The 22,673-nt window shown below is 37.4% G+C and overlaps 1 protein-coding gene across 2 annotated transcripts in view; it reads left to right on the top strand.

The window, feature by feature from the left end:
* Window positions 1–22,673, top strand: part of LOC150110125 (uncharacterized) — a 156,927-nt gene that overhangs the window by 94,198 nt on the left and 40,056 nt on the right. For both annotated transcript variants that reach the window (XM_090391576.1, XM_090391584.1), the window contains exon 6: window positions 16,008–16,748. In XM_090391576.1, the coding sequence (XP_090247702.1) occupies window positions 16,008–16,748 (741 nt within the window). The remainder of the gene's footprint in view (window positions 1–16,007; window positions 16,749–22,673) is intronic.

Genomic DNA, 22,673 nt, shown 5'->3' with positions numbered 1-22,673 from the left:
GTTAAGCCAGAAGGCAAAGCTGGCTGTCTTCAATACAGTCCATGTCCCCATCCTCACCTATGGTCATGAGAGTTGGGTAATGACCGAAAGAATTCGGACACGAATCCAAGCGGCTGAAACGAGGTTCCTTCAAGGGGTTGCAGGGCTGACAAAACTCGACAGAGTCAGAAGCTCTGCAATTCGGGAAACCCTCAATACTCAACCGCTGCTTCTCCGTGTTGAGAGATCACAGTTACGTTGGTACGAGCACCTGGTCAGAATGCCACAAGAGAGGCTCCCTCAGCAGGCCCTCTTTGCCAAGCCAGAGGGTGGGAGGCCACGTGGAAGGCCAAGGACTCGCTGGATAGATTATATCCAAAACCTTGGGTGGACACGTTTGGGAATCCCACCAGAACACCATGAGCTTGGTGGCAGAGGATCGTGACCATTGAAAGTTCCTCTTGCAGCTGTTGCCCCCACAACTCAATTAGGAAGAGTGGGCCTTGAAGATGTATGTATGTATTATATAATATATTATATTATATTATTTTTAGTGAATTTATTATATTTAGTACATTTATTAATATAATAGTACATGCGGTTAGCCTAGTGGCTTTGCGCTTCGCAACCATATGCCTGGGGAAGGAGCGTCCCAGGTTTGATTCCTGTCGAAGACGTGAGGAACTTGATGATCTTCCTCAGGCATAGCCAAGTTAGCTGGTCTTGGGTGCGGGCAGTAGGGTTTTTTCGCCAGTTTATCTGCCATTTTTCATTCCGCAAACCGGCCCCATGAACATACACTACCACAGCCAAAAAATATATCTCCCCACCGGCAGACTGGGCGACAGGTCATGGTACTAACAAGTAGTCGCATCTAAGTAACACACGGACCCTGAATAGGAAGCGGGAATAATGCATAGTGAAAGAAAGAAAGAAGTAATATAATTGTAGATATATTATTAAATTTAGGTTGTTTTAAAAATGGTGCCAAAAAACGCATAAGAACAAAGTGTAAGTTAATGAAGCAACCAGAGACAGAAACCTTTGTACAGCTGAGCAGAAGCATTATAGTACTATTATTGAAAGTATAAGTGAGGATAACACTTGAAATATTCTGATTAAAACAAATCATCATACAATTGATGAGAGAATTAGAAAAAGTGGAGAAACAATATAAGAAACTCAGAAGAAGAACAATGAGCTGAACAAGAAGCAGAAATGCATTGAAGCAGATAAGATAACAATGAATAATTTATACTACTAATAATAAAACATAAGAAAAGAGAAGTAATGTAGTATCATAATTCAATCATGAAATTTTCACTTGCTGAAGGAGTTACCAGCTTCTCAGGAGTAAAAATTAAAGATATAGCAAGTGTAATAGAGAAAAGTTAAAGAAGATTGAGTGCTTGGTGGAACTAATGATTTAAATACTGATAAATATAGTATGAGAGAGCATATGAATATGGTATTGAAAGAAATAAGAAAGAAAAGTGAGGAGAGTAAAAATTATTAGCTTATTATTAACTAGATATGACAGTTAAGGAAGGCTACAATAGCAAATAATTCAATGCTCAGACTGTAGAAGAAATTAATGAGAATTTTTGGATGTGTGAGTGAATCTGATGGTAGAAAATATTTTCAAAGATAACCACAAAGTGATAATTTTCATCACCCACTGTAACAGCACAGCCTTGCTTATCTGGAGGCTGAAGTACATTTATGAATGTGATTATCTTTGCAACATTCAAATGAATATAGTCTTTTAAATGTACTTCAGTCTCCAGATAAGTAAGGTGTGTTACAGTGGGTGATGAAAATTATCACTTTTTTGTGATTATCTTTGAGGGGGTTTTGAAGTCTATTGAAATACTTGCTGCCCTTTGACAAAGTGCCTCAATAAGGAAGTGATGCTTCGTAGCATTTATAACTGTGTTCAGAAGCTCATTTGGTAACAACAGCCATTGCTGCTAAAGCTCTCAGTCCCTCAAGGTTTTGGAGAGGGGGGGGGTGAAGTTGAGAGCAGCAACACATCTACCTATAGGATCCCAGACATGCTCAATAGGATTAAGGTCAGGAGATCTGGCTGGCCAGTACATATATACAATAGTCTCTTCTTGAAAATATTGGTCCATGAGCTTTGCTTGATGAGGATGAGCATTTTCATCTTGTAGGATAAATGTTTTCCCTATTTCATCTTCATATGGATGAGCATAGGGATCCAGGACCTCATCTCTGTAAGTTGCAGCATTGGTTCTGCTTGGAAGCACATACAGGTTGGTGCATCCACCCAATGAGATAACCTCCCAAACTATCATGCTACCTCCACTATAAGTGTCTCTTCCACAGATATTAGAGGGATGATAATGTGTCCCTGGTTCTCTCAAGATCAGAGCATACCTAGTATCACTTTGTAGAGCAAATTGTGACTTTTCTCTAAACCATGGGGGGGGGGACTGTTGCTGGCACCTGTACCAATCCTTAAACTGCATGTGTCCCACTGGATGGTGCTAAATGAGCAACAAATATTAGATACCAAGCTGCCACTTCATGGATTCCTGGCCATTGTGCATAAATGTCGAAAGTGCAAAACTGGCAGCTTAAAATTGATTTACAGGATGCAGTATGCTGTTTGGGAATGACCTTACTTCATCCCTTAAATCGATTTCATCTTTAATCATATATTTTTCAATTATATATTTAGTTTAATCCTTTATCCAAGTGTAAGCAAACAAAGTTTGCACCTGAAGTATTTTCAGGACTTGGGCAACTCGTGGCATAACTTCTCATCACTTGCCTTAGTATTCCATAATGCAAAAAAGCACATCTACTTGCAGACATGTATAATGCTATGCATTAAGGGAATGGTCACTACCCAGACCAGTTTTGACCTTTATTGAGGTCTCATCAGTGGGAACCAGACCCAGAAGTGGTGATACTAAGGTGAAAGTAATGGAGAAGTCATATTTCCATATACAAGTTGCCAAAAGGTGTCACACCTTATTATTAAAATTCTCTGTATTAGAGATAAGTTGATGGAAGTTTTTTCACTTGGCTATGCTATCAATTATGTATTTGGTTTAATTCTTTATCCAAGTGTAAGCAAACAAATTCATGTTGGAGGTTTAATGGAATATTATCAGCACTGAAAAAAGATTAAAACTAATTTAAATGCTTCCAATATTTCGTCTCAGTCACAGAGATATCTTCAGGGATTACAAAAAAACTTTTTGTAACAACACACACAAATACAATACAACAGTGAGTGAAACTAAAGTCCTGTCTAGGTGGTGCACCCCTCTATGGGCACTTGCAGGTGGCCTAGGATGTAAAGAGGGATCTCTGATAATTAATGTTTCCCAAATTTTGGGAAGTTTTATGCAACCGTATTTGTTTAAATTAGGTTGATTCCTGAGTGCAGATGCAGATTCAAAGAACAGTCTTTCTTTTTTGAATTTACTATGGCGGAGCATGGTGGTTTTTTTCCAGGAGATCCTGTGGGTTGTATCCAAAACATAGTCTGCAAGACTAGATTGACCATAATCGTGATTGCAGATGTATGACGTGTTCTTCTAATCAGATGGTTGCTGATCTGCCTGTCTGTCCGAAGTAAGCCAGTTTACAGGAACAAGGTACTCTATATACTCCAGGCACTGAGAGAGGAGGGAGCTGATCTTTGGTGGAACAGATAAGGGTAGCCAGTTTACAGTGGAGCTTAAAAGCTGTATGGAGGTTGTACCTTTTTTAACAATCTGGCTATTTTTTCTGATGTACCACGAATGTAAGGTATGGTGATGTCGTTTCTGAAGTCCTTCTGAAGAGATGGTCGGGGAATGGGGAAGGACTTGATTATTTTTTTTAATTCTGTAATCATTGTAGCCATTGGAAAGGAAAGTGTTGTGTATGTGTTTGAGTTTGGGTTGAAAGGGCAGTTTCACTGGAACAAAGATTCTGGGCTCTATTGGTTAGAGTTTTAATAATGCCATATTGCTGAGAAGGGTGGTGGTGGGAGAGTTTGTGAATGTATCTGCCTGTATGAGTAGGTTTTCTATATACAGAGAAGTTACCATTAGGAAGGTGTGTTACTAAGGTGTCTAGGAAAGGTAAACTATTGTTATTTTCTTTTTCCATCATAAACTGGATTCTTGGATGTGGACTGTTGAGGTGACTGGAAGGAGTTTAATGTGTCTAGGCCATGAGGCCAAATAGAGAACACATCATCTACACATTTCCCCTCTAAAACCATGGTCAATCTGGCCTTGCAGATCATGTTTTGGATACAACCCATAGGATCTCCTGAGAAAAAACCACCATGCTCCACCATAGTAAATTCAAAAAAGAAAGACTGTTCTTTGAATCTGCATCTACACTCAAGAATCAACCTAATTTAAACAAATACAGTTGCATAAAACTTCTCAAAATTTGGAAAACATTAATTATCAGAGATCCCTCTTTACATCCTAGGCTACCCGCAAACGCCCATAGAGGACCCACCACCTAGATAGGACTTTAGTTTCACTCACTGTTGTATTGTATTTGTTGTTACAAAAAGTTTTTTGTAATCCTTGAATATGTCTCTGTGACTGAGATGAAATATTGGAAGCATTAAAATTAGTTTTAATCCTTTCTTAGTGCTGATAATATTCCATTATATCTCCAACATGAATTCTTCACAGCACTTAAGCCTCAACACATCTAAGTAAACAAAGTTTGCGTCTGAAGTATTTTCAGGACTAGGGCAACTCGTGACAAAGGTGGTATAACTTCTCACCACTTGCCTTAGTATCCCATAATGCAAAGCACATCTCCTTGCGGATCTGTATAATGCTATGCATTCTATACTTCAGGTGCAAACTTTGTTTGCTTACACTTGGATAAAGGATTAAACATTTTAATGTTTTACCCAGTTAAAGGCCATCTGAAAGTCTATGAAGTATATGTATATGTTCCTATTTCTTTCAAAAGATCTTTCTATTAGTATTTTTAGTTCCAGAATTGTTACAAACCATGTTTTAACACAGTACATCCATCTCATATGCATTAATTATAAAGTATTTAAATAAAAAGTACTCATTTTGTTCCATAATGCATTTTGTATATTACATCTTCTTGATAATAAGGATATTTGCAATCTTATAAATATTATACAGCATACATTACAAACATTTGAAGTAAGTTCTGAAGCATGAGTCATTGATGACCCACATGGCATGAATGGATAGTCACCTGAAAATAGTGGCATTGAACATGTTAACATGGATATTTTTGTCAGTCCCACCCACTAAAGGTTGTAAATCCATAGTACAGAGGGGATAAAGATTTTAAATTTTTAAAATTTTTATTTTTTTTTTACATAATCCAAAGAACCAAACATGGAACTTTTTTAAGCCACTTCAGGCCTTCAGCAAATGGTGGTTTCATACTGGGTGGTGAAATGTATCTCCCACCTGAAGACTGCGAGAAATCTCTCGCAGTAGCAGAATTCAAATCTGCAGCCTTTTGATTAGATATGTATGTTGACTAGGTTGCATAATGTTATATAGAGGTTGCAGTTTTCCCTTTTAGGTTCCTTACCCTCTCCCCTGACACACACACACATGCATGCATGCAGACAAACACAACAGGCAAATTATTTTGAGAATACATGCAATTAACTGACATAATAAACACACATTTTTTTGCCTCAACATCATTCATTAGCCTCAACTTTATTATTTAGATGCAAGTATTTTTGAAAGTTTACAGTAAACAAATCCTCTATTGTTTAAGTGCTGTGAGATAGAGGGAGCAGATTACAGTCAAATTTTACAATAACAAACACACTCTAACAAAGTCCCAAAGCCCTATAGGCATGATGCTCTACTAAAGGAAATTCACTGTAGCAAGCTATCCACTGTAACAAACAATTCCTATGGTTCCTATAGTCTGTTTAATGGGAAATGTTTAAAAAAAATGATATTGAAAAATAAATTTAAGAGAATGAAGTGAGAAAAAATTTAAAAGAGTAAATAATGATGGAAGAGGAAATAAAGGTTCAGACTTACATTGATTAAGAAAGAAATAAGAAGGAAAGATTTTTCTTTTGCAATAGAGATGGGCTTCACCTCCATCACTCCATCATGATATCTTTTCTTTCTCATTTCATTCTATAAACTATTTTTTGATCACATCAGTCTTCTTCCTTTTTTTCCCTCTTTTACCTTGCAGTGTTAAGTGTTTTCTATTCATTTAACTGCAACATACACAAGGATAAAGTGATTAGCCCTATTCCTCCCAGTGTATCCTATATCTATAAAAGCATTATGTTCTCAATGCTGGTTTGTCTGTTTGTGGGAGGAAAAACCCCAGATCACATCAGATTTTTTATATTTTTTTAACATTTCCCTTTGCTTTTTTCTGGTGGTAAGGCTTACACATTGGTATACATAACAGTATTACTTAAGGAAATTGTAGCATATATTGCATATTAATTAGAAAAACTTAATATCTTATTATTGTTATTACTTGACACCTCCAGAGATCCAAAAACTCATCAAGGGAAGGCATCCACTCTACAACTGTCTCCACCACTCAATCCACCAACCACAACTACACCATTTCCAGTATTGCCATCACAAGAGAACAATCTCTTGTGATGGCAATACAAAATTGGCACTACAAAATTGTTCATTTTGTAATGCCTAGGTGCACAATACATGCACCTAGGCACTACATGTGGTAGTCAAAGCATAACTGAAGCAGAACAACAAGGCATGTTGGGAAGGGTGGGGTGCCTGTTGAGTGTGTATCGGATTATTAAAACCTGTACAATAGGGCATAATTGATTACCCCCCCCCCACCACCACCACTGAACTTGATTACATACATAGCACCTTCTTAGCCAATGACCACAATCCCCCACCAAATCCACATAATATTAAAACCCCATAAACCACACTCCTCCAGAACAGACTATGCCAAATTTATTATCATTCCATTTATTCAAGGAACATCTGAAAAACTAACAAAAATTCTAAAAAGATACAACTTTATAACCACTTACAGACTATTTAAAAAATTAGCATCCCTTATCTGTTATCACAAAGACCAGGCACAGTCCTTAGCCAGGTTTGTACAATTGTATGCTGTCCTACTATGGCCAAACAGCAGGACAGCCAACATTATCAGCATTGCCAAACACAAGAAGGGTCCACTACAGTCAGGGCTTGTAGATCATGCCTTGCTTTGACTCCTACCACAAGATATGAAGGAAAATGCCACCTTATTCCACAGGAGCAAATTTAAATATGAAGGACTTTTCCTGGAATTGGCCTCTGCCTTAAGGAACTACCCAACCTCAACAAATTTGGTTGTATGAAAATGTCTCAAATCTGAGAAGCACTCATCTTTAGAACTTCAGCCCACTAGGGAGGCTATTTAGGACTTGAGCCTTGCCTTTGTTGTTCTGCTTCAGTCATACATAGTGTCTGTGTGCACATATTAATTTGTTCTTTGTTCTGATGATGGCAGTTTTAAAACCACCAGGTCTCCATGGGGTCAAAAAAAAACTCATTGTGGGAGGCATACACTGTTACACACAAAACTCATTAAACTGTGCTTTAAACTCTTTCAATGTATCTGCATTCACTGCAATATCGAACAACTCATTCCACTCACCAACCACTCTCCGTGCAAAGAACCTACACCTTATGCCCCTGCTTGCACCCTCGTTATACACATTTCAGGGATCTTCCCTTATTCTACTCCCTTCTTCCATTTTATGAAAAATTCCACATTAACCCAGTAATAACCCTTTACCAACTTAAATGTCTCACTCATATCCTCTCTCTTCCTCCTATTTACAGACTTTGCAAACTACATTCCCTCAATCTGTCATCATAACCCAAACCAGTTACCACCTTAGTCTTCCAAGTCTTACCACCAAGTTATGGATCCTTTTCAATATATCCTCATCACCACCATGAAAACCAGGGAACCAAATATGTGCAAAATAATCCATGTGCCACCTGATCAAGGCCTTATATAGTGGAACCAGAACCTCTTTATTTCTGCATGTCAAGGTCCTCTGCATCATTGCCATTATCTGATGTGACATCTTCACAACTTGTGCAATGTTACCTTTGAACTTCACCTTTGAACTTCAGATCCTTGTCCACCACCACCACCACTCCAAGGTCTTTTGTCACCTCAACTTCCTTCAAAATTTCCCTTACAGGTGTATATTTTGCATCCCATGTTGCCTACCAAATTTCAGAAACTTACTGTGCAACATTGAACTGACAGTTCCATAATGTTGCCCACTCATACAATCTATTCAAGTTCTCCTGTGAGGCCATATCTGCTTGATTCTTCATAATTCTCCATAGATTAGATTTGCATCATATGCAAACAGTTGTATATCATCAGTTAAACCCATCCAAATATCATTAATATACAAATTAAATAACAATAGTCTCAAAACATATCCTTCTGGCACACCACTAGTGACTTTCCTCTTCTAGGATACCTATCTGAGAGCCAGCCTATCAAATTCACTAATCTATCATCCAATCCCATCTACTTTGTTTTAGTTACCAACATGTGGTGTTCAATCTATCAAAAGCCTTTGCAAAATCTAAATATATTGCTGTGTATGCACTCCCTTGTCCAGTACATCTTGTCACCTTATTATAGTATCTGGTAATTAGCTTACGGAATTAACAACACATATAAAGATATTAATTAAAGGCAACTTGAATGAATAACTTCTATATTTCGGCAACGTCACGTTGCCATCTTCAGGAACATAAAAATATGGTATGTGCACGCAGGCACTAACAAAGCAAATGAGGAAGAAAGCAAGAAACTAATATTGTTCCTAAAGTCCTAATGGTGCCCTCTGGTGGGCTAATTTTGTTGTCTTGGACGTTGGGCTGAAGTTCTCATAATGTAAGTCTCCCAAATTTGGGGTAGTTTCATGCACCCAAATTTGTTGAGGTTTGGAACGTTTTTTAGAGCTGCTGATGATTCCTTGAATAATCTCTCGCATTTAAACTTGCTGCGGTGTATTATTTTCGTTTTCTTCCAACGAATTCAATGGTGGGTATCTAAGGCATGGTCTGCCAGCCCTGAGTGGCTGTACTGGTAGAACCGGATGTAGTCTTTGTGTTCTGAAATCCTGATATTTGCTGTCCTGCCTGTTTGGCCAAAATAGGATAATTTGCAGCTGCAAGGGAAATGGTATACACCAGGTAGGTCTAGGGGAAGTGGTTGGTCTTTGGTAGAGCGGATAAGGGATGCCAACTTTTTATATGGTTTGTAACAAGAAGTAAGGTCATATGTTTTGAGGATATTGGTTATTTTCTCAGAGGTGCCCTGGATGTAGGGAATGGTGATAGATTTGGTGTAATCTTTATTGTGGAGGGGGGGGGAGGGTTGTGGTTTACTGGTTTTAGTATTTTTTGGAATTTTGGGGGATTATAGCCATTGGCTAAGAAAGTGTTGAGGATGTGGTTTAGTTCAGTGGTTAGGGCCTTGTCATCTGAGCAGATTAATTTTGCCCTGTTATATAGTGTTTTTATAACCCCATATTGTTGTGAGGGGGGGGGGATTGCTGGTGAATGTATCTGCCAGTATGGGTGGGTTTTCTGTAAACAGAGAAAACCAAAGATCCATCAAGCTAGCGAGTGATTAAAGTGTCTAGGAAGGGGAGGGTGTTTTCCTCTTTTTCTAAGGTGAACTGGACTCTGGGGTGTTGGTTGGTTAAGTGTGTTAAGAAGGAGTGGAGTGTATCTGAGTCATGTGGCAAAATAGCGAACACATCATCCACGTATCGAAGCCAAATAGTGGGTTTTTGTGAGGCAGAGTTTAAGGCTTTCTCTTCAAATGTCTCCATAAAGAAATTGGCCAAGGGTGGGGAAAGTGGTGAACCCATGGAATTCCCCTCTATCTGTTTGTAGAATTTTCCTTGCTAAACGAAATAGCCTGAGTTCATTGTGAACTGAAATAGGGCTGAGATATTGGGAGGAAATTTGGCTTGGATGAGCTCTAGGGTTTCTTTGAGTGGGACATTAGTGAATAGGGAGGAGACGTGAAAACTGACCATTATGTCAGTGTGTTGGAGTGAGAGGTTTTCTATACTGGCTTTAAAGTGGGCTGAGTTTTTTGTGTGTGATGGTGTGTTGCCAGTATAGTGTGTGAGCATTTTGGCTAAATGTTTGGCTAATTTATATGCAGGGAGAAACAATGCCATCCACTATGGGACGTAATGGCACATTTTGTTTATGTATTTTTGGGAGTCCATATAATCGCGGGCGGGTGGGGGGGGTGTCTAGAGTTATAAGGTTTTAGTTTGTTGGTGACTTCCACAGGCCAAGAAGTGGCTTTCTTAAGGAGTCTGTGGAGAGTTTTAATCTGAGAGCTGGTAGGATTATATTCAATAGGGAGGTAAGTAGTACGGTCTAGTACTAGAGCATTAAGCTTACCTTTGTAGTCTTTTTGATTGAGCAGCATGGTTGCATTTCCCTTATCCGCTTTGGTGATTACTATTTTTTTTTGTTTTTCTTCATTTCTAGTAGGGCTGCATATTCATCTTTGGATAAGTTGGTTTTTGGAGGTTTTGCTTTGGTGAGAACACCAGCTACATCCAGTCTGACATTGTTGGCGATATGGTTAGGAAGGTTGCGAATCCCACGTTCTATTTGGATCATGATTTCCTCGGCAGGTATTCTTTTAGGAGCTAGGGCGAAATTGTGGCCACGTGAAAGTGCGGTGAGTGCTTCAGGCTTTAAAACTATGGACGAGAGGTTGACTACAGTGTTGAGTGGTGGCTGTGGTAAAGAAGTAGAATTTTTTATCAGGTTTTTGTATTTTTTCAAGTGCCGACTACGTATTTTTTCGAATTCTTTTCTTGCCAAAGTGCATGAGACGTCATAAAGAATCGTCCAAAGATCATGGCCGAGCGTATCTGAAAGCTCTTCCTCTAGCGCCCGTAAAGTTTTGTTTTTGTCGGCAAGAAGAACACGCGTCGTGGTAATTTGTTCTCTTAATAGGTCGAAGCTAGTGCGATTGTAAATGCGCAGAGCTCTCTGTGAAGTAAAATAGTGCTTCAATTTAACACAGTTAGGGATTACCTTGTTATCCCGGCAGCGTTTTAGGAACATCAGACGATTTAGTTGTCTCGATATCTTCAACCTCATTTTGCCATATTGACGGGCCTTTCGTGCGATGGAATCTCTGTGGATGATCGTAATTCTAGTAGCAAGGCTTATACGTTGGTCATACATAACTGGTAATTAGCTTACGGAATTAACAACCCATATAAAGATATTAATTAAAAGCAACTTTAATGAATAACTTCTATATTTCGGCAACGTCACGTTGCCATCTTCAGGAACATAAGAATATGGTATGTGCACGCAGGCACTAACAAAGCAAATGAGGAAGAAAGCAAGAAACTAATACATTTGCTTTGTTAGTGCTTGCGTGCACATACCATATTTTTATGTTCCTGAAGATGGCAACGTGACGTTGCCAAAATATAGAAGTTATTCATTAAAGTTGCCTTTAACTAATATCTTTATATGCGTTGTTAATTCCGTAAGCTAATTACCAGTTATGTATGACCAACGGGTAAGCCTTGCTACTAGAATTATGATCATTCACAGAGATTTCATCGCACGAAAGGCCCATCAATACGTTAAAATGAGGTTGAAGATATCGAGACAAATAATCATCTGACGTTCCTAAAACACTGCTGGGATAACAAGGTGATCCCTAACTGTTAAATTCAAGCACCGTTTTACTTCACAGAAAGCTCTGCATATTTACAATCGCACTAGCTTCGCCCTATTAAGAGAACAAATTACCGCTATGCGTGTTCTCCTTACTGACGAAAACAAAACCTTACGGGCACTAGTAGGAAGAGCTTTCAGATATGCTCAGCCATGATCTTTGGACTATTCTTTATGACATCTCATGCGCTTCGGCAAGAAAAGAATTAGAAAAAATACGAAAACCTGATAAAGAATTCTACTTCCTTACCACAGCCACCACTTAACGCTGTAGTCAACCTCTCGTCCATAGTTTTAAAGCCTGAAGCACTCACCGCACTTTCACGTGGCCACAATTTCGCCCTAGCTCCTAAAAGAATATCTGCCGAGGAAATCATGATCCAAATAGAACGTGGGATTTGCAACCTTCCTAACCATATCGCCAACAACGTCAGACTGGATGTAGCTGGTGTTCTCACCAAAGCAAAACCTCCAAAAACCAACTTATCCAAAGACAAATATGCAGCCCTACTAGAAATGAAGAAAAACAAAAAAATAGTAATCACCAAAGCGGATAAAGGAAATGCCACCGTGGTACTCAATCAAAAAGACTGCAAAGGTAAGCTTAATGCTCTAGTACTAGACCATACTACTTACCTCCCTATTGAATATAATCCTACCAGCTCTCAGATTAGAACTCTCCACAGACTCCTTAAGAAAGTCACTTCTTGGTCTGTGGAAGCCACCAACAAACTAAAACCTTATAACTCTAGACACCCCCCCCCCCGCCGCCGATTATATGGACTCCCAAAAATACATAAACAAAATGTGCCATTACGTCCCATAGTGGATCGCATTGATCGCCCCCACATATAAATTAGCCAAACATTTAGCCAAAATGCTCACACACTATACTGGCAACACACCATCACACATAAAAAAACTCAGCTCACTTTAAAGCCAGTATAGAAAACCTCTCACTCCGACACACTGACATAATGGTCAGTTTCGACGTCTCCTCCCTATTCACTAATGTCCCACTCAAAGAAACCCTAGAGCTCATCCAAGCCAAATTTCCTCCCAATATCTCAGCCCTATTTCAGTTCACAATGAACTTAGGCTATTTCGTTTGGCAAGGAAAATTCTACAAACAGATAGAGGGGAATTCCATGGGTTCACCACTTTCCCCACCCTTGGCCAATTTCTTTATGGAGACCTTTGAAGAGAAAGCCTTAAACTCTGCCCCACAAAAACCCACTATTTGTACGTGGATGATGTGTTCGCTATTTTGCCACATGGCTCAGATACACTCCACTCCTTCCTAACACACTTAAACAACAAACACCCCCAGATTCCAGTTCACCTTAGAAAAAGAGGAAAACAACACCCTCCCCTTCCTAGACACTTTAATCACTCGCCAGCTTGATGGATCTTTGGTTTTCTCTGTTTACAGAAAACCCACCCATATTGGCAGATACATTCACCAGCAATCCCCCCCCTCACAACAATATGGGGTTATAAAAACACTATATAACAGGGCAAAATTAATCTGCTCAGATGACAAGGCCCTAACCACTGAACTAAACTACATCCTCAACACTTTCTTAGCCAATGGCTGTAACCCCCCGAAATTCCAAAAAATACTAAAACCAGTAAACCACAACCCCCCCCCCCCCCCCTCCACAATAAAGATTACACCAAATCTATCACCATCCCCTACATCCAGGGCACCTCTGAGAAAATAACCAATATCCTCAAAAAATATGATCTTACTTCTTGTTACAAACCATATAAAAAGTTGGCATCCCTTATCCGCTCTACCAAAGACCAACCACTTCCCCTAGACCTACCTGGTGTATACCATTTCCCTTGCAGCTGCAAATTATCCTACTTTGGCCAAACAGGCAGGACAGCAAATATCAGGATTTCAGAACACAAAGACTACATCCGGTTCTACCAGTACAGCCACTCAGGGCTGGCAGACCATTACTTAGATACCCACCATAGAATTCGTTGGAAGAAAACGAAAATAATACACCGCAGCAAGTTTAAATGCGAGAGATTATTCAAGGAATCATCAGCAGCTCTAAAAAACGTCAACAAATTTGGGTGCATGAAACTACCCCAAATTTGGGAGACTTACATTATGAGAACTTCAGCCCAACGTCCAAGACAACGAAATTAGCCCACCAGAGGGCACCATTAGGACTTTAGGAACAATATTAGTTTCTTGCTTTCTTCCTCATTTGCTTTGTTAGTGCCTGCGTGCACATACCATATTTTTATGTTCCTGAAGATGGCAACGTGACGTTGCCGAAATATAGAAGTTATTCATTCAAGTTGCCTTTAATTAATATCTTTATATGCGTTGTTAATTCCGTAAGCTAATTACCAGTTATGTATGACCAACATATAAGCCTTGCTACTAGAATTACCTTATTATAGTACATAAACAAGTTGGTAAAGCATGACCTCCCTCCTTCCCTTTAACAAATCCATGCTGACAAGCACAAAGAATATCAGTTATCAACCCATTTTTGTATCTTTGCCCTTACTAACCTCTCCATACTTTAACTACAACCTCAGATATACAGAGCCTATAATTTGTAGCCTTAGCTGTATCATCACCTTTGTGAAGCAGAACAAATTTGCCTTCCTTCTAATCCTTCAGGACTTGTGCTGTTTCAAGGCTGTTGTTAAACAGATAGGCCAAGGCTGAATCTAACTCCTTGAAACATTGTCTTAAAACACATGATGATGTCATCAAATCCTATTGCCTTATTGACATGTAGCTTAACTCATCATTGTCTTCTCTCATCACATTCGCTACACTTGAGCTTCTGATTTCATACTGAGGATGAAACACCTTGATAAACTGCTCACTGAATACCTCAATTGTGTCATCTGTTGCAGCTACCAAACTGCACTTTCCTTCATTAACATCATCTTACCATAATCATTCTTCTTTCTACTTCTCAAATGTTGAATATTCTTCCAAGGATTTTTCTCAGCCTGATTTGCTAATTTCTGCTCATACTGTACTTTTGATATCCTTACCAACTGAGTTTCTCCCCTGGCCTGTTCTTTATACTCTTCATACAACTAATTATTACCATTAATCATCTTGTGCCGTCTCCAAAGTGCCTTCTTCTTCCAGATTTCATGCTTGATCCCCTCATTCATCCATTTTACACATACCTTATTCAGCCTTTTGACCTTTGGAATATATTCACACATTAATGCCGTTAAATATTTCTTTGTTCAGTTCTCAAGTAGCATTTATTTCCTTTCTGCTCAACTCCTCCTTCCGTACATAGCTCCAAGTTGTCTCCTTAGCTTGTCATAATCACCAGCCTTGTGTTTCCACCTACCTCACAGAAAAGTCTTCATATGACTAGCCACAAGTGGCATTTAACATCTCCTTTGCTTTATTTAACATCTCCTTTGCTTTGGTTTATTTTCATTATTATTTTTGTTTGTTTTATGTCTCGTAATTTTGCTATCTTTACCACATATTTCAAGTTTGTAAACCTGCAACAATCTAGAATTTGCACTCACACCTACTTTTCATGGATATAATCTGTTCCCTTTGTCTTGTCATGCATAAATAACTGCTGCTGCTTTCTCTTTCAAAAAATGTAACAAAGATGTAGCACCAATGCTGGGCAAGATTTGAGTTCTTAATATAATAAAGTTCAGCCCTTTATCTGTGCATTTGAATCACTATAGCAATACTGTTATAAGAAACTTACTGTAACAAATTACCAGTGACCACAATCTCAGCAATCCTGCTTTTCTAAAAAAAAATTCACTTTGTAATAAATTATTCCTGCACTTCCTATTGAGATTGTTTTAATGACAATCAGCTGCGTGTAAAAATTGTAACAACAACAGAAAATAAAGGTCACAGGCACTTACAATATTGTCATAATTGAACATAAAAATAAAAAATAATTGAACATAAATATAAATAAAAAATAATTGAACATAAATATAAATAAAAAAATATACATAAATAAAAAAAGATATCTCGATATCTTTTTTATATACTTCCTTGTATCAGAAAATAAAATTTAACTTTTCAGTTTAACTTTCTTTTGTCTGTCACTTGTGGTAATGTGAGGCCATAAACAAATAAGAAATTAAAATATCTCTATTTCTTAATTTCTCTTAAGAAGCAATATTTCTTTTATGTATGCTTTAGTATAAACATTTTTCGTGTCTTTGTTCTTAGCTGTTTTGCAGTTAGTATCTAAATGTTATGTTTTTATTTTATAGAATTCAGAAGTGAGTCCGTCTTCTACATCAGAAAGCGATTACTCTTCTGAAAAAAAATCTGATTCTCAGTGTCATTTACAGTTATCACCTGAAGCCAGCATTCAGTGTGTTGCTCAACTTAGTAATGCATATCATAGTGAGAAAAAGCCAAATGTATCTACTAAAGAAATAAATTCCACACAGACTCTGCATGTTATTCCTCAAAATGTCAATGCTTTAAAAGAAATAAGTAATAATCATAAAGCATCTTTAATAAAATCAGAACTTAAAATGGGAGTACAAAATACACCATTTCGAAGAGGAAGTGTAGCTGAAGGTAACGATGTAGCAGAAGATGAAGATAAAGAAAATAATCCACTATTTTTCAATAAACATGATGTAAGAGATGATCAGAAATTGAACACTGTATTAATTGAAGCATCTACACCTGCACTTACTTGTTCTTCAACTCAGACTGATGTCACTGTTGTTCGTCGTGCCACATTTACAGTTAAATCAAATAGTGAAGTAACCAAAAAAGTGCAAGAAAAATATAGATCTCCTAAATTATGTCCTTCCAAAGGCAGTTCTAAAGTTAAGTGTCCATCATCATTAGGTGCAGTTCCAACAAGTTCATCAGGAAAAGCTAATCTAAAGACTAGAGCCAATTCTGTTGGAAGCAAAGAAACACCAACATTGAGTCACAAAACATTCTATCAGAAATCTTTTCCTGCCACCAAAAAACTAAATTTTTCTCCAAAAGTAAGTAAGCTTTTGCTATAACATAGATTTTGAACTTATGTATAGCATAAGTATAATTCTGTAAAGCAATTACACTTTTATCTCAACTTATCAACATCTCTGATCTGGCAGTGATGATTTTAGAGAAGTTGATAAGAATTGTATACAGAAATGGATAGACAAGCTCTACTCCACAAGGAACAGCATGGGTTTACTAAAGGGAAGTAATGTTTTAGCAGTTTATTCATATTTTATAGCAATGTTCATCCAAGTTTTATAAAGGGAATGGATACACTATGATGCTGTTGTGGTTTGCTAAGGCATTTGATAGGATATTGCATTGAAGGTGACTAGGCTGTTAATGCCCAGTGCCTGAGATGTTTGAGCCCTGCAAACTTTATCATGTGAGTGGAGAGTGCTGCTGTCAGCAAAACTGAAAATGGTTTAAGGTCGGTTAAAGCAGGTCATTTATTTATATATATATATATATATATATATATATATATATATAAAAGGAAGAAGATGGGTGAAATAACAAACCCCGAGGAATACTTGCATTAACAGGAAAATCTGAAGAGAGAACACCCACCATTACACATAGTGAATGATCTGAGAGAAAGGTATTCCAGTTAGAAATGGAAGAAGGCTGACCATAAGATGGCAATTTGCTGAGAAGATCTTGATGTCTTGGAGATATCAAGTGTAACAACAGTTCTCTCCAAACTTTTTCATGGCACGTGTCCAAAAGTGGGTGATGTAGGTCAGGTGATCTGCTGTGGTCTTGATGGGTGAAATCCATATTGGTGGTCGCTATTGATTGGTTGACAGTTCTCCAGATACTGAAGAAGTTGACTGTTCATGATTTTCTCCATTACTTTGAACAACACTGAGGTGAGAGAGCAATAGCTTAATAGTTGGATAGTAAAAACTTATCACTTTTTTTTGGAACTGACTACATGCACTTCATCCAGGTTGTTCAAGATTCTGCTGCCTTTCTGGTAGAAGGCTATAGGGGGCATGAGATGCAATGCTCCAGGTAAAGATGAGATAATTTGCCTTCATCTTCTATGAAGAGTTCGAAGAAAATAATAATACCAGGAGGTTAATCTTATCTTTAGGTGATGTTACAATGTTTCCATTTGGATAAGAAAGTGATGGAAGCATATCTTTATGCATAAACAAGTAACCTAGTCATAAATTTCACTCACAGACTTCCTTTGTTCAGTCTTGGGTAAGGATTAAAATGAGAATATAAATTCTTCCTAAATGTTTCTTACACCTGAAGAAATTCTTCAGGTGTAAGAAACATTTAGGAAGTACAGGGAAGAAAGTAATTCTTCCCTGTACCACCTCCAATTCTGAATAGTTATATTCCCATGATTTTGCTATGTATTGTGCTGTGTAATGTCCTGTTTACACCATGTAATTTCTTGTGGCAACTTATTGGATGCTTTTCCAGATCAGCAAAAGTTGCATACAGATCCTTGTTATGTTACCATAATTTCTCAAGGCTTGTCTTAAAGTAAAAATCTGATCTTTACAATCCCTGTTTGGTCACTCGAGCTTGCTCTTCCCTAAGCTTTTCTTCTACAGATTTTCTTAACCTCCTCTCAAGTATGCTTATAAATCTTAAACTGTAATATTCAGAGGAAATTGCTGCATAATTTTCCCATTATTTCTTATTTTTTATAAACAACTGTAACAGCTCTACTACGATAATCTGGAATTCAACCTTCTGACCAGGTCTTGATGAATTATGTAGTTCAGTGCTATAAAACTTTTTATACCTCTAGTTTAGTTAAAGAATCCTGTAGGCTTGAATTGGATTTATTTAAGAGTGTACTGTCATCTGCATAACATAAAGAGTTGAGATCAACACAAGTTTTGATATTAGGTTTAATGTCACTTTCTTTCATAATGTGATCCATATAAATGATTAATAAGATGCAGATAGTGTTAACCCTTGTCTTACACTTAATTTTACTTCAAACTATCTTCCTGTATACCTCCTTTAATTGCAATTGCTGACTTACAATTGAAATATAGACTATATATATAGCTTAGTATAATTATAACATTTTGACATAGCCTCTTCACATAGAAGAGGCTATGTATCCTTGTCATATAACTTTTCCAAATCTACAAAACTTTAATATAAATCCTTGTTATATTCCCATGATTTCTCAACTACTTACCTTTAAATTGAAAAATATGATTCTAACAACTCCTATTTGGCCTGAACCCAGTTTGTTCTTTTCCAGATTTCTCTTGCACAGTTTTTCTGACTCTTCTCAGAGAAGAGGCTATATATCCATGCATAAATCTTATCTGGAATACTCAGTATATAAATTTCTCTGTAATTCTCACATTATTTCCCTTTTTTTTATAAATGGATACTATGAAAGCTCCATTCCAATCATCTGGAATTCCACCTTTTCTGTACTAGTTTATTTTTTAGCATTTGCCTTACAGACATTATTAACATATAATCTGCCATGCTTAACATGGCAGATTATATTATAGATAGTCTAGGATGATATAATCATAAAATCAAAATATTGCTAGACATTCATTATATGCTTCACCAGGTACAGAAACCAAGCAGTTTATGTGATGTCAAGCAAAACCATATGTTGCACCGGCAACATATGGTTTTGCTTGAGTCTATACAGCGGTTTCTGTTGGAGGGGAAATGTGATTCATTAGTTAGTGCCGTTTTTATTCCATTTGTCTCTAATTGCACTATTTGTTGAGAAATATATTATACAGACTGTAAATGTCTCTGTACCTTATTCAGTGACAATAAAACTACTTGTTTTTCTTGCATCTTCAGTATAGTGATGCTGTTGGGGAGGGTGTGTTGTTTACCGCAGGGAGCGAGTTACTATCGCCACGACATTCGCTTCCTGGTGATAGTAACTCGCAATTTGACTAGGAGAATTCATACATAATATATAATTTATTGAGAAATATATACATTTAAAGTAATTATTTTTTTCTTAATAATTATTCCATGTGTTAATGATGCATAGCCGAAAATTGCCACCATACCCCTTGAAGACCTTTTGCGTACCCCCGGGGGTATGCGTAATACACTTTGAGAAACACTGCTATAGATAGACTGAGAGTTAAATAATTCCGAGGACCTTGCTTTGAAGACCAAGACTAGCATCCCTGACTTTGTGGCAGTGAAAAATCCTCTGTCATCCAAAAATATTCACCAACTGATATTATGGTGAGCTATGAATTCAGTGTTCAGATTGGAAAGTAAAGATGTTATGCACTTGTCCAAATAGGCTGACAAGTGCTATAGGTTTATAGCCTTTTACAGATGGTTGTGGTATTCCACTGGCTGATAAAATTTAACTTGCTTTCCCTCTGAAAAATGTGCACATCACACTTTGCTCCCTGCCTGTTGGATGAGGGTTATATATCCAGAATTACAAATAGTCTTGGTATTGCCAACATAAAGGTGCAGTCAAAAGTTTTGGTTACTTTAGATGATTGACATTCGGCGTACACCAACATTGTGGCGACCTCAACTTCAATTTCAACAGCATTTTAAACTTAATGTTTAGTTTGTTAAGCACCATAAATTATGTATTCTGTTTTAGTTATATCAAGAAGAATATCCACAGCTTCCTCATTTTAAGCCAATGTATTTAAGGGTTGTGCATGCTGGCAAATATTTGAAACATCAGAAATACCTCCCTTATGTTTCTGATGTTTGGTATATGCAGATTGCTCTCTTCCATTAATGAAATCTAGTTGTCAGAGAATAATATTCTTGTAGAACTAGAATGTACCAGACAGTGTTTATTCAGGGAAAAAAGAGAGTTGAGGGGGTGAATTACTAATTGAGATAGGAATGAAACCCAACTAAGATGCTCAAACATTCCTGGAAAGAGGATAGTAGTGTGGGTTCATAGGTATTGGATGAAGAAATGGATTCCTAGGCAACACCTGGTATTTCATAATAAAACTATAAACTTCATAGGCAGTAGGTTAATTGATGTAAGTAATCATTATGAGCAATTTCAACTCTGGAGACTTTAACCAGAAGAAGAATGTTGGATTTGGTGATAGCATAAGTTGAGTATCAGTTTTTTTATCTTCCGCCTCATCATATAATAACTCAACAGATTTTGCCAACTGGTGAATAGCTGCAGACTGGACAAAATAGAATATTTTTTATTTAATAAAAAAAAAAACTTTCTAAACAAAATCTTTCTAAGAAAACAGATGCAGCACCATTAATCATTTTATGGAACTCCTAGTGACTAATTGTGACATCTTAAAGGGGGGGGGTTCTTGGGCAAGCACATTTTTTGTGTAGCAAGTAGGGATTCACACAATTTGTCGAGTCCTGGTTGTTGTTATTATCAAGAGACTCATCATGGGAGGTCCCACTTTCACATGCACAGCTCATCATACCTCAACTTAAATGCATTCACTGTCCCTGCACTCACCCACACTCTCAGGCAATGCATTCAAATCGCCCACCACCTCCATGCAAAAAAATATAACTCCTCACCCCCTTGCTCACACCCATCTTATACAGCATCTAGGGATGGCCTCTTTCTCCCGGTCTCCAGATATTCTGTGAAAAATATCATCCATGCTAATCTAGTAATTACCCCTTACCAACTTATACGTCTCGATTATGTCTCCCCCTCTTCCTTCTATCCACCAGGCTCTGTAATTTGCATTCTCTCAATCTGTTCTCATATTCCATATTCCAGAACAGTGGCGGCCTGTACATGAGAACTGCGACACTGCAGCACCCCCAAGGAAAAAAATGAAAATTTTAAACTTTGTTTGTGTTTATAAATAATAACAACACTTGCAACATTATATAAATGCAATACAACATGTTAAAGGTTACAGCTTATATTTTGACAGTGATTGAATAGTTAATAATTGGAATTGTTCAATTTATGCTTTAGATTACGAAACAAATACACTGCGATCTAACACAGTGTCGATATTATCACATTCAACCAATCGCAGCCATACTTGCTGATTTTCATTTGCACTTGTGATTGCATGTTACAAGTCATTCTGACACTGCTTGTTTGAGCAGTGTATCATATGCTTGCGCATTATTTCTGTGAGATACGAAACTTTTATTATTGGTGCGTGTTCATGGTGAGGGTGAACTATTTTTTGTAAATCTTTTTTTTTTTTTAAATGACATATAATTATTTATTTATTATAGATACAAGGATGAATTATAACGAGTATCACTGTTGAAAATATGAAAAGAATCATATTTTTTCAGTTATCGTTACACAAAACAAATGCACTGCGATCTAACACAGTGTCAGAATTATCACGTTTGGCCAAATGCAGCTATCTCACTGATATTCGTTTGCACTTGTGATTGCACGTTACAAGCCATTCCGACACTGCTCGTTTGGGCAGTGTATCGTATGTTTGCGCGTTATTTTTGTGAGATACAAAATTTTTATTATTGGTGTTTGTTCGTGGTGAGGGTGAAATATTTTTAATAAAGCAATTTTTTAATATGTAAATTTATTAATTAATAAATTGGTTACTGATTAGGAAAAAATAATTTTTTTTTATTTTTTTTTAAATTTTATATATGCAGCAGCACCCCCCCCTTTTAAAATTTTCACTAGCCGCCACTGTTCGAGAGACCAGAAACCAACTTATCATTTGTCTCTGGACTCTCTTTCCAACATCTCATAATCCTTTTGAAAACCTGACAACCAAATCAGTGCACAGTAATCCATATGTGGCATGATCAAACTCTTGTACAGTGGTATCAAAACATCTTTACTTCTACATATCAGTGTTCTCTTCATCATTCCTATAATGTCCTCTGTTGTCCTCACAATTTTAGCAAAATGTCCACAAAATTTCAAGTATCCACCATAACCCCCAAAGCCTTCATCTCCTCCACCTCTTCTAAAATATCCCCAT

Source organism: Typopeltis vanoorti, chromosome 1 (genome assembly GCF_054136105.1).
Source record: "Typopeltis vanoorti isolate ZY-2024b chromosome 1, IOZ_Tvanoo_1.0, whole genome shotgun sequence".
In the NCBI taxonomy this organism is placed as follows: domain Eukaryota; kingdom Metazoa; phylum Arthropoda; class Arachnida; order Uropygi; family Thelyphonidae; genus Typopeltis; species Typopeltis vanoorti.
This window is presented reverse-complemented; position numbering and strand designations above follow the sequence as displayed.